This window comes from Dipodomys merriami, unplaced genomic scaffold (genome assembly GCF_024711535.1).
Source record: "Dipodomys merriami isolate MVZ:Mamm:240054 unplaced genomic scaffold, mDipMer1.0.p SCAF_177, whole genome shotgun sequence".
Classification (NCBI taxonomy): domain Eukaryota; kingdom Metazoa; phylum Chordata; class Mammalia; order Rodentia; family Heteromyidae; genus Dipodomys; species Dipodomys merriami.
Genome location: NW_027203126.1, coordinates 276,696 through 289,258, shown reverse-complemented (window position 1 = coordinate 289,258; position 12,563 = coordinate 276,696). Strand labels below are relative to the sequence as shown.

General features: G+C 49.0%; 1 protein-coding gene across 6 annotated transcripts in view; it reads right to left on the bottom strand.

Moving 5' to 3' along the window:
* LOC138829826 (acetyl-CoA carboxylase 2) overlaps positions 1–12,563 on the bottom strand; it is an 82,976-nt gene that overhangs the window by 11,022 nt on the left and 59,391 nt on the right. For all 6 annotated transcript variants that reach the window (XR_011372746.1, XM_070026357.1, XM_070026355.1 and 3 more), the window contains 10 exons: positions 11,510–11,566; positions 11,237–11,278; positions 9,969–10,184; positions 7,773–7,928; positions 6,987–7,190; positions 5,068–5,223; positions 3,907–4,029; positions 3,536–3,805; positions 1,764–1,861; positions 287–407 (listed from right to left, as the gene is read on the bottom strand). Coding sequence is in view for 5 of the 6 variants with exons in the window: in XM_070026357.1 (XP_069882458.1) it covers positions 287–407; positions 1,764–1,861; positions 3,536–3,805; positions 3,907–4,029; positions 5,068–5,223; positions 6,987–7,190; positions 7,773–7,928; positions 9,969–10,184; positions 11,237–11,278; positions 11,510–11,566 (1,443 nt within the window). In the remaining variant the exon portion in view is untranslated. The remainder of the gene's footprint in view (positions 1–286; positions 408–1,763; positions 1,862–3,535; positions 3,806–3,906; positions 4,030–5,067; positions 5,224–6,986; positions 7,191–7,772; positions 7,929–9,968; positions 10,185–11,236; positions 11,279–11,509; positions 11,567–12,563) is intronic.

Genomic DNA, 12,563 nt, shown 5'->3' with positions numbered 1-12,563 from the left:
CAGGAGGATCAAGAGTTGGAGGCCAGCCTGGGCTACATAATGAGTTCAAATCCAACTTAGGGCAACTGCTTCTTTCGTTAACCAATTCATCAAAAAAGGAGAGGAAAACCCTGAAGAATCATGGGTAAGTAAGTCCGAGGGGGAATGTTGGGAGACAAGAATGGCTGAGTGTTGACAACAGGTATTGCTGGTGATTGGCACGAGTGGCTCCCGATTCTTTCTCCCTGCTTTGTGATGGTTTGACAGGTGAACAGGGCAACAAAGAGGGACTGAAGAGGGGACTCACCATGCTAATGGTGACGATCTCGTCGTAAGCCAGGGAGGACTCCCCAGCTATCATGCCAGAGCCCCTGAGATTCTCCACACCCAGGCCGTCATCCTTCCCAATAATGTCGGTGACGACGTACCTGCAAAAGCAGAGGCGGGTTAGACTGCGCTCTGCCTGGCAATGTCTGGGGTCAGTACATTCGTTCGTGGTACTCATGGCAGGAGCCAGGAGTAGGAAGAAGTATTGGAACAGGATAAATGGAGGTAAAACTTTACAAAAGGAGGAAGGAGAAAGAAAGAGAGAAAGAGAGAATGAAAGAAAGAGGGCTAGAGCTCTCACAATGGGCACTAACATTTCTGAAAAGTCAGCAGCGATTCCTCTCCCAGACAAAGACGTGCGCCCTCTAGAGGCTCTCTGTGAAATATCACCCACATCCACATTTCCACAGAACAATCTAGATTAGCATGTGGCCTTGTACAGAGATGGGGGCACACATGAGAAGCTGCTGATTCAATGATCAGTCAATCAACCTAGATTCCATGGCCACAAAATATGAAGTAGACAGCCGGGCGCTGGTGGCTCACGCCTGCTACTCAGGAGGCTGAGATCTGAGGATCGAGGTTCAAAGCCAGCCTGGGCAAGAAAGTACGTGAGACTCTGATCTCCAATAAACCACTCTGAAAACTGGAAATGGTGCTGTGGCTCAAGTGGTAGAACACTCGCCTTGAGCTGAAGAGCTGAGGGACAGTGCCTAGGCCCAGAGTTCAAGCCCCACAACCAACAACAACAACAACAAAAAATAGACTGCCAGATGCCGGTGGTTCACATCTGTAATCCTAGCCTCCCAGGAGGTTGAGATCTGAGGATTGCAGTTCAAAGTCAGCCCAGGGAGGAAGGTCCATGACTCTTATCTCCAACTAACTACCAAAAAAGCTGGAAGTAGAGCTGTGGCTCAATTGGTAAGAGCACTAGCCTTGAGAAAAACAGTTCAGGGACAGAGTGCCCAGGCCCAGAGTTCAAGCCCCAGGATGGCAAATACACAAGACACAAACATTAAGTATACCATGTAGTGTCGGACCCTATTCAAATTCACCAAGCACTTCAACTCAACAATCGCTCTGAAAAGGCCAACCGGAAAGACACTTCGTTAGACTTGACTTAACTCCGTGCCTCCCAAACTCCTTTATACACTCTACTTTGTTTTAAATTTTCCTCCAACACTCAAAAAAAATCACGTCTGGAAAATTCTGATGTGGTCTATCCTACCCAAGAAAAAAAAAATAGGGAAGCCACTGGTGATTCTCAAAGAACAGAATCCCCATCTTCACCCACCTGCATCCATCTGGATAATGAATCATAAACCGTGAGCCTCTGGCTCCTTGGACATGGAGAGAATCCGGCCTGATTCTCCCTGCGCAATGAGCGGGAGAAAGGGCTCACTCCTTTTGGATGCAAAACCAGGAACAAGTGTCAGGGTGCCTGGCAGGCTGTTTACCTGGATTCTCCTCCTTCCTCGACGTGTCTGCAGTGCACGGTGTTCAGAGAGCTCGTTCGCGTGTAGTCTTGGGGGGTCAGGTACAGGTACTTAAAGCCCTTAAGAAATATACTTCAGTGAGCCTAGGAGTCTAGCTGCTCAGTGTGACAGCCACTGTGTAGTTTTTTTGTTTTTGTCAGTTATGGGACTTGAACTCAGGGCTTGGGTGTTATCGCTGAGCTCTTCTGCTCCAGGCTAGCGCTCTACTACTTTGAGCCACAGTACCACTTCTGGTTTTCTGGTGGTTCATTGGGGATAAGAATCTCATGGGGGGCTGGGAAGGTGGCTCAGTGGTAGAGCACTTGCCTTGCATGCTCGAGGCCCTGGGTTCGATTCCTCAGCACCACATAAGCAAAATGAAAAAAGCCAGAAGTGGAGCTGTGGCTCAAGAGGTAGAGCGCTAGCCTTGAGCTGAAGAGCTGAGGGACAGCGCCCAGGCCCACAGTTCAGGCCCCACAACGGACCCAAAAAAAAAAAAAAAAAAAAAAGAATCTCATGGGGACTTTCCTGCCCAGAATGGCTTTGGACTGTGATCCTCAGATCTCAGCCTCCTGAGTAGTTAGGATTACAGGTGTGAGCCAGCAGCACCCGGCTACCATGGCATTTAAAATGGCAACACTAGAGGGGTGGATGCTCAGAATGTGTCAACCTACATTAGCAAGCCTCATAAACCACAGGTCTGCTCTCAGAATGGGCTGTGGCCTGTATACAGACTGCTTAGGCACTCATGTGTGTATGTGCGCATGCGCGTGTGTGTGTGTGTGTGTGTGTGTGTGTGTGTGTGTGTGTGTGTGTGTGTGTACTGGGTTTGTCTATTTGTGTGTACATTAGTTTGTGTGTGTTGAGTTTCTTGTGTGTTTTATGTGTATATATTGTTTGCATATTGGGTTTGTTTGTGTGTGTATACATTGGGGTTGTGTGTCTGTACACTAGAGTTGGGTATGTGTGTTGGGTTTGTGTATGTAAATTGAGATTGTATGTATATTTATTTTAGTGTGTTGAGTCTGTGGTGTGTGTGTGTGTGCTGGGTTGTGTGTGTGTACACCGAGGCTGGGTATATGTCTGTGTGTTGGATTTGTGTGGGTGTGCTGAGTTTGTATGCGTGTTGGATTGGGTAGAGTTTGTGTGTATTTGGTTTGTGTTTGGGTTGGGTTGTGTGTATGTTTGTGTGTGTGTGTCTGTGTTCCGGGTGCACAGCATCTAGAAGCTGCTCTGTGCAGATCAGCTCACTATTTATGAAGGTCTTTGTCATTATTACCCTCTCCCGCCAAAGGAGGATTAAAGACATTAAAAAAAAAAACTAGGGTGTTGGGGTTTGAATGCAGGGCCTGGTATACTTGCTAGGCAGATGCTCAGCCACTTGAGCCATGGACTCATCTTTTGCTGCTTCTATTCTTTTTCAAATAGGATCTTGCTTTTTGCCTAGGCTACAGTCCTCCGATTTATGTTTCCCTTGTGGCTGAGATGACAGGCATGCACCACCAAACCCAGCTTTTCTTTAGTTGATATGAGGTCTCCTTAACTTTTTGCAGTTCCCAATCTCCTGAGTAGTTATAATTACAGGCATGAGACACTGAACCTGGCTTTGATAAAAAGCCTTTGTGGATTATTTTATCCACTAATTGCCACCTCTTAATAAAATTTTAATATCACCAATATACTGTTTGCCTGTTTCTTTGCTTTCTTTTACGGATGATCAACCCATTGAATGGCACCCCCACTTCATGACGTACTTTGTGGGGGTCTTCTGGATCCACCCAGGCCACCTGGAACATGTGTTTGATCTCTTCTGCCAGGCCAATGCGGGCCCCACTGTTGGCTGCTAGGTAGATTTGGGGGATGCCCTCCGCCCGGGCCAGCTCAGAGGCCCGCAGGTACAGAAGGTCTTCCCCAGTGCCGAAGGACCCGATGCGGAAGGTGATGTCATTGCCGATGACAACCACATCCCGCCCTTCTGGGTACTCCGGGGTCTTCATCCGCATTTTGAAGGCCACCATGCCCACCTGGCAGGGGTAAAAGAGGCCGGGAAGTAGCTGTGTGTCTCCTGGGAATCAGTGGGAAAAGGCTGACTCCAGCCCAGGGCTGAGACCTGCCCAGCTCCTACCTCATTTCCTCCAGGAAGTCGGTTCATCTCTACCAGCTGGCCCTGAGGGTCCAACACTAACTCCGTGTATGTCAGGATATCTTTGGGGTATTTGTCTGGGGAGGTCCAGAGTTTAAAGAGAGCCTGAGGAAGGGAAAGAAGAGGAAAAGAAACCAAAGGTGTCGGTAGGGGAGCTAGAGTTAATGATCATGTCATCTGAGATAGCGGCCTAGTTCTTTCTCTCATTTGCAGGCATAAAATATGTAAAGTATGCCAGGAACATGCAGAATAATAAACATCTGAGCACCCAGCAGGTGGTTTTGTCGAACTATGTTCCTCATGGCTCCTTGCCCAGGCTAGGTTTTGGGGGGGATGGAGGAGTTGTTTGTTTGTTTTTCAGTTTCTGGGCTCAAGTGATCTTCCTACCTCAACCTCTTAAATAAGAAACTACAGGTGGGTATCAATGAAAAGGACCAGATGCTGGTGTCTCACACCTGGAACCCTAGCTACTGAGGAGGCTGAGATCAGGAGAATCAAAGTTCAAGGCCAGCCAGGGCAGGAAAGTCCTTGAGACTCCATCTCCAAAATAAACAGCAGAAGTCAGGGCTGGAGGGGTGACTTATATGATAGAGTGTCAGAGGAGCAAGTATAAGACCTTATCTCAAAATAACTAGAGCAAAACAAAAAAGGACTGGAGGCATGGCTCCTCAGTAAGCACCTGCCTAAGGACTAGAAGGACACATTAAAATGTCAGAACTCTGGCATAAGACGGGGAAGTACGTTTTCCCAATGTATCACTTTGTTGGCGGTGGTGGTGAACTCAAGGCCTGGGTGCTATCCCTAAGCCCTTTTGGCTCAAAGCTAGTGTCCTACTACTTTGAGTCACAGTGTCACTTCTGGGCTGTTTTTTGTTTTTTGTTTTTTGCTGGTTCATTGGAGATAAGAATCTCATAGACTTTGCTGCCCGGGCTGGCTTTGAATCTCAATCCTCAGATCTCAGGCTCCTAAGTAGCTAGGATTATAGGTGTGAGCCACCAGCACCCAGCTACTTTGTTGTTGTTTTTGTCCCAAGAAGACCTTCTTTGCTGGGTTCTACGGAACAGGAGGGCTGGGTTCTAGCGGGGTAAGAGTCATAGGAGCCCTTGGGGGTGGTACCCCGCCCCTCCCCAGCTCAGGACTCGCCTGTCTGAACATTTCTGGGAAGTCGTAGATATAGGTGGTCCCCAGGGACTGTGCCTGGAATCTCTTGGCCTGAAGCAGGTCCTTGGTCACGTAGGGGGTGTTGATGAGCATCCCATGCTGGCTCCCTTGCTTGTTGCCAAAGGAGTGAAACATGATCTGAACCAGAAAGGAAGGAGAAAGAAATGAGTGGAATCAGAGCCAGCCCGGCTGACCACTACCCAGCTCCCAGTGGAATCCCAACGGAGGAGCAGAGCGTGACCCTGGCTTGACAAACCCAATGCCCAGGACGCCCAGGCTCACTTCATCCCTGGGGACAGCCAGGACAGGAAGGGCCTACAGGGGACACTGTGACACAACGGAAATACAACCATACATACACACATACACACCCCAAGGCGTGTACAAACTGCCAAAATCTGAATAGGGTCTGTAGTTAACCTAACCAGTATTGTTCCAGTGTCAATTCTGTGTGTGTGTGTGTGTGTGTGTGTATGTGTGTGTGTGTGTGTGTGTGTGTGTGTGTGTGTACCAGCTCATAGCTGGTGCTCTACTACTTGAGTCATGCCTCCAATTCCAGTTTGTTGCTGGTTGATTGGAGATAAAAGCCTTACAGATTTGTCTACTTGAGCTGACTCAGAACCTTGATCCCTGATCTCAGCCTCCTGAGTAGCTAGGATTACAGGCTTGAACTACCATCACTTGGCTGTTTTCCTGTTTTTTTTTTTTTGGTAACATGATTGGGGCAAAATGTGCCATGAGGAAAGCCAGTTGAAGGACACCTGGAGAAATTGCCACATTGTTTCATATTCTGTCCTAAGTTTTGCAATTTCTTGGCAGCTTTGAGTCTCTATCAAAATACAATGTGTCTTATGCTGGGTGCTAGTGGCTCACGCCTGTAATTCTAGCTACTCAAGAAGATGAGATCTAGAGATTACAGTTCAAAGCCAGCCCAGGCAGGGAAATCTGTAAGACTCAATTAACTAACAAAAATGCTGTAAGTAGAGCTGTGGCCCAAGTGGTAGAGCTCTAACCTTGAGTAAAAAGAGCTCAGGGACAGTGCCCAGGCCCTGGGTTCAAGCCACAGGTCCAGCACAAAATCAAACCAAACCAAAAAAAGGTCTTATATTTACATATACACATCTGTGCATGCAGGCATATACAGATGCATGTACATATATATGTATACATATGCATACAGATAAAATTTAGTTCGCAAAAGTTTAAGAAACAAATACAAGAGGTTTGGTTCTCTAAATGTTTTGCTATTTGTTTTCTTTCCTTTTTGAGCTGTTTATCTGTCTTTGGGAGTGAAAAGGGAGGCACGGAAATGGAGGGACAAAGGGTGAACAAATGTAGCAGTGGTACTCACTGGACACTATGTTGAAAATGAACTATACAACTTATGTTTGGGGGGAAGGAGAGAGGAAACTGGGAGAGAGCAAGGGAAGGCGTGACCTTGTCCAAAAAAATGTATTCTTGGGGCTGGGAAAGCTGGCTCAGTGGTAGAGCGCTTGCCTTGCATGCATGAGGCCCTGGGTTCGATTCCTCAGCACCACATAAGCAGAAAAAAGCCAGAAGTGGCGCTGTGGCTCAAGTGGTAGAGCGCTAGCCTTGAGCCAAAGAGCTGAGGGACAGTGCCCAGGCCCAGCAGGCCCCATGACAAAAAAAAAGAGAGAGAGAGAGAGAGAGAACTATACTCTTTAACTGACTTATGTAACTGTAACCCATCTGTACATCACTTTATAATAACAATTTGCAAACGGGGGTCAGATCCAACCTCAGGATTCACGCGGGGTTTCCTCCGGCCCGGGCGACCTGCCCCTGAGCTCCGCACCCAGGCCAGGCTGGAGGGCCATTGCGGCCACCCCCCCACTTGGATGGAGACCCTACCCCACCCCCGCGGCCGGGCCCAGCCTCACGCTTCCAGATCTGGGGTCGGTCACTTCCTTGTAGAGGCTGATGTCCAGGTAGTAGCCCGACTCGTTGGTGATGAACAGGCGGACGGGCACGGCGCTGCCGGCGGCGGTCTGGTGGATGTTGATCTTCACCTCGGCCTGCAGCACGCGCAGCTTCCACAGCCGGCTGCCATAGCGCATCACCATGGAGCGCACGGACTCCTCGATCTGCACGGAGCACACCGGGTCCACGGCGGGGGTCCCCCCCCCAGACACACCGAATCACACCGGATCACACCGGATCACACCGGATCACACCTGATCACACCAGATCATACCCCATCACACCCGATCACACCGGATCACACCCGATCACATCCGATCATACCTGATCACACCCGATCACACCCCATCACACCCGATCGTGCCCCGCCCACCGCCCGCTCGCAGCTCGGGACCTGCCTGGCCTCAGACTGGGACTCGGTTCTCCTTGCTCGCATGTGCAGACCTCCCTCCCCACCCCAGACCGGAACCCACACGCGAAGGCACACTCAGTCTCCAGGCCCCACGGCGAAGCCAAGCAGGGCCCCGCGGAAATCTGGCTCCAGGATGCTACAGCCCGTGCCTAGGTCTTCCTGCGGCTGCTGGGACTCAACTGCGTGTGCGCAGCGAGGCCACGCCCCCTCCTGCGAGGCCACGCCCCTGCGTGAGGCCACGCCCAATGCCGACCACGCCCTCTTAGCCACACACTGAAAACTTAGGTGGAGGTGAACCCCGAAGGGTGGGGAAGGGTCCCCCGGAAGGTGTCACCTTGAAGGGGTCCATGATGACGGTGGGCACGAAGTTGAGGAAGATATGGTTGCAGTCGGTGCGCACGCTGGTGTTGTTGAAGGCCACCTCCAGCTCGTCCATGGCCTCCAGGAGCAGCCGCTCGCCCTCGTTCTGCAGGTACTCGAAGGAGGCCTCCTGTCAGAGGAGGAAGCCAATCTGAGGCCAGGGCCCTGGAGGCTCGTGGCTGGTCCGAAGCCCAGCCTGGGTGTGTGTGTGGGGGTCTCCTCCTCCAATGCCCAGCGATCCACAGCCTGGATGTGCCCAGGCTGCCCCGTCTCCTGGGTGCTGTTGCTATGACATCTGTAGACATCCACCCAGCAGGGACAGCCATGCCCCAGAGATGGCAGACAGCGCCCCTGGAGGGCCCTGCTGCTCACTTCAGGCCAACCCAGATCCCATACCTCAGCCCCTCTCCTCACTCCCTTACTCCCCAGGCCACGGTCCTCCTGCTCCCATCAGCTAGGACAATGGGAGTCCAGGGCAGCTGAAATGATGCAAATGAGCAGATCGGCCTCCTGTGCACCCCGCCTCGCCTCTTCCTTCAGAACCACAGTGAAGACTCAGCCCAGCTCCTCGCATTTCTTCTGCCACCTGACCAATTTTGGACATTCCCTGTATGCCCTTCACCCCATCACGCGCCCAGTCCCTGTTTCTTGGAACTGTGACAAGCCAGCTTTTCAATGGCTACCTGATCTGTTTGGCTTAACATATCCAAATGAAATACCATGCACATTGACCAAGCTGCATTAACATGGAAAAACACCTATTAAGTCACTAACCAGTTTAATATATATATATATATATATATAACTCAAATATATAACATATCTAATATAGATATAAAATAATAATGTGTATCATTTAATATAATCAAAGTACCCTGCCTCCTGTCAGCAACACTGTACCTCCAGCTCCAGGGATGATATTTTTCTAGAAAGAGTTGGTCCCTCTGTAGCCCAATTCTGATCCTTTTACTCTGTGTGTGTGTGTGTGTGTGTGTGTGTGTGTGTGTGTGTGTGTGTGTGTGTGTGTGTGTGTGTGTGTGTTGGTAACGGGGTTTGAACTCAGGGCCTCATGTTCTCACTTGGTGTTTTTGTTCTAGGTTGGCATCCTACCACTTGAGCCATGCCTCCACTTCTGGCTTTTGGGTGGTTAACTGGAGATAAGAGTCTCAAGGACTTTTCTGCCCAGGCTGGCTTAGAATCATAATCCTCAGATCTCAGCCTCCTGAGTAAGTTATAGAGGCATGAGCCACTGATGCTTGGCTTCTTTCACTTAAAAAAAACAAAAACAAAAACAAAAAACACTTTTAAGCTGTGCACTGGTGGCTCACGCCTGAATTCCTAGCTACTCAGGAGGCTGAGATCTGAGGATCACAGTTCAAAGCCAGCTTGGGCAGGAAAAATCTGTGAGATTCTTATCTCCAATTAACCACCAGGGAACCAGAAGTGGCACTGTGGCTCAAGTGGTAGAGTACTACCCTTGAGCTGAAGAGCTGAGGGACAGCGCCTAGACCCAGAGTTCAAGCCCCACAACTGACAAAAACAAAAAACAAACAAAAAAAACCCTTTTTTTTTTCTTTTTTGCCAAGGACAGGGCTTGAACTCAGGTCCTGGCAACTCTTTCTCAGCTTCGATCACCCTAGGCTGGGGTGCAGCCTAAACAAAACACTTTTAAGGAGGAGAGAGGGAAGGTGGAGGGGGTGAGGTTGAAGGGGTACACTGTATGCATACATGGCAAAGTCACAATGAACCTTGCTCTTATACAACTTATATGCATTGATAGCAACCTTTTAAAACAGTGTTCAATAATGTTTGTAATTTTCACAATGTAATCACGGATGACTTTTCTAAAACCAAGACACAACATAAAATGATCACTCATTCAGTCGGTTAACAAGAAATTCCCTGAACACACAGACTTCTTTCTACACGCTCCCTTCTCTCCTATCTCAGAGACACAGGAGACAACAAGTAGATTCAAGGGCCAGCAGCCGGGAAGCAATGTCAGGCTGCAGTGTCATCCAGGTGGGGCTGCGTGTGTCCAGTGTACCCTCTGATCTCTAGGCAGGCAGCCCAGGGCCCAAGTCCAGAGCAGGAACTCAAAGAAGGAGGACCGAGGCAGGAGGTTTTGCATGCAGAGGAAGGGAGCTAGAATCACCCTGTGACACTTTACCTTGGTGATCAGATCCGAGTGCCTGACAATGGCCCGGACGAAGAACCTGTGGTCTGTCACTTCTGTTCCTTCCTTCACCTTGGCAGCACCCAGGTAAAGATGCATCTTGTGGTTGGCACAGGGCACAGCGGTCAGATCAAAGTTGCGCATACGGCTGAGCTCCAGCTGGAAGGCCAGGGCCGGCTCCAAGTGACGGTATATCCGGTCTTCTGCAAACTGTAGAACAGGCCAGCCCATGAGAGGATGGATGGAGGGACACATACACACACACACACACACACACACACACACACACACACACACACACACACACACACACACACACACACACACACACACACACACACACACACACACACACACACACACAGTAACTGTAGGCCATGGTCCAGGCCCATGATGCGCTGCAGAGACTCGGGCACTCAGAAGCCAGCATTCATTGTCACCTTCTTGCGAGCAATAACCAAGGCTCAAGAGGTCTGGGGCTTAGATGGGAAAGTCAAGTTTTGTATCAGTTAAAATATAAAACCTTGAACTTGGCGGAGTCTTGAATCTCTGTGGGAAATGAGCCCGTGTGTTCTAGAATAGAGACCAGTGAGCTTTCTCTTACAAAGCCGCATACTAAATGTGTTAGGGTGAAAGCCACAGTAGACAAGATATAATAATGTAGGTGTGTCTGTGTTTCCATAAAACATTATTTGTAAAACAGCCAATCTGCAAGGCCCAGTTTGCCAACCACTGGTATAACAGAATATAAGAAAAAATAAAAAACAAAACTAGCGAGGGGCTGATGGCTCATGTCTATAAATCCTAGCTACTCAGGAAGCTGAGATCTGAGGATCCAAGGTCAAAGCCAGCCCAGGCAGGAAAGTCCATGAGATGCTCATCTCCAATGAACCACCAAAAAGCCAGAAATAGAGCTGTGGCTCAGGTGGTAGAGTGTTAGCCTTGAGCAACAAAAGCAGAGAGATAGTGGCCAGGCCTCGAGTTGAAGCCCTAGGACTGACACAGAAAAGAAGGAGGGGCCAGAGGAAGGGAGGAAAGAGAAGCAGACTATCTTACTTAATAAACCTGCAAGTGAAAAACAAATCCAAGCAAGAGACCAGTGTGAAAAGGTGGAACCTGAGCGTGTGGTTCGAGGTGGGAAATCATGGGGTCTCATAGGAGATGCAGAGTCCTATTCTCGGCTGCCTTTAGGATGGAGGACAGATTCCTCACGAGAAGCTCACAAGCCAGGAAGAAAACAGGATCGTGGCTCTACATCATACCTCATCTCTGGCTCTGAAGGTGAAAAACTTGGGAAATTCTTTCTGTAAAAGAAACCCATACAAAAGACAAATGAACTCAAGTGAAGAGTCAGTGAACTGTTTTCCTCTTCTCCTCTGTGACTGTTCATAAGGCCTCAGTCTGCTTGTGGAACCAAGCATTTGGAAAGCATTCTTTCCTTTCCATTCATCTCTACCTCTCTACCCTACAGAATAAGGACCAGAGGTACCGCCCCGAGGCTTTGATTCCACCAGGACTCACAAGGACTCACTGACCTCTTGGGCAATCAGGAATGTGATTCTTCGGAGACCATAGTCCACCAGGATATGTTTCTGCATTTTAAAAAGACACAATGGAATATTATTTAGCCTTAAAAAGGACCCACCACTGTGTTCATGTTATCCGGTGAATGAGGCTGGCAAACTTGCTATGCACAAGTCAGTCACAACAGACCTCAATGTGATTCTATGTCTACAAAATAGCCCAAATAGGCCAGTGAACAGAGACAGGAAGTAGATTAGTGGTTGCCTAAGGCCGGCATGGGTTTGGAGAGGGCTGTGGTGGGTATGGGGGAACAATGTTAATGACTATGGAGATTTTCAGTGGAGCAGTGAAAACAGTCTGAGTTCGACTTTGTGCTCTACGCATATGCACAAAATCATGCGTACTGTAAATGTACACAGTTGTTTTTGTATCAGTCAATTATACGTCAATAAAGTTGGGGGGGAGACAAGAATGTAAAAACATGAAACAGACTGAGTCCATTTACATCAAATTAAAGAACAAATGAATCTACATCGTTATAAGGCAGGACACAGCCAGATTTGGGATGGAGTCAGTACCATCCATTTCCAGTTGGTTGAGGGGCCTGAACTCAGGACCTGGGCGCTATCCCTGAGCTTTTATGCTCAAGGCTAGTGCCCCACCACTTTGAGCCACAGCTCCACTTCCAGCTTTTGGAGAGTTACTTGCAGATAAGAATCTCTCAGACTTTCCTGACCAGGCTGGGTTTGAACCATGATCCTCAGATCCTGGCTACTCAGGAGGCTGAGATTAGGTATGGACTAGCACCCTTCTTGAGACTCTTATCTACAAGCGACCACCAAAAAGCTCCCCAAAACCATTATAGCCTTGAGCAGAAAAGCTCAGGAACTGTGCCCAGGCCCTGAGTTCAAGCCCCATGACAAAAAAAAAAAGACCATGAGTAGCATCCAAAAGACCCCCAAGTGGTCTTGAGGTGAAGACAAATTAAGAGGGTAAACCCCACCTTCACAGTGCCTGACTTTATGACCCAAGAACCTCCCTATCCCATTCTACACATGGAGAAAT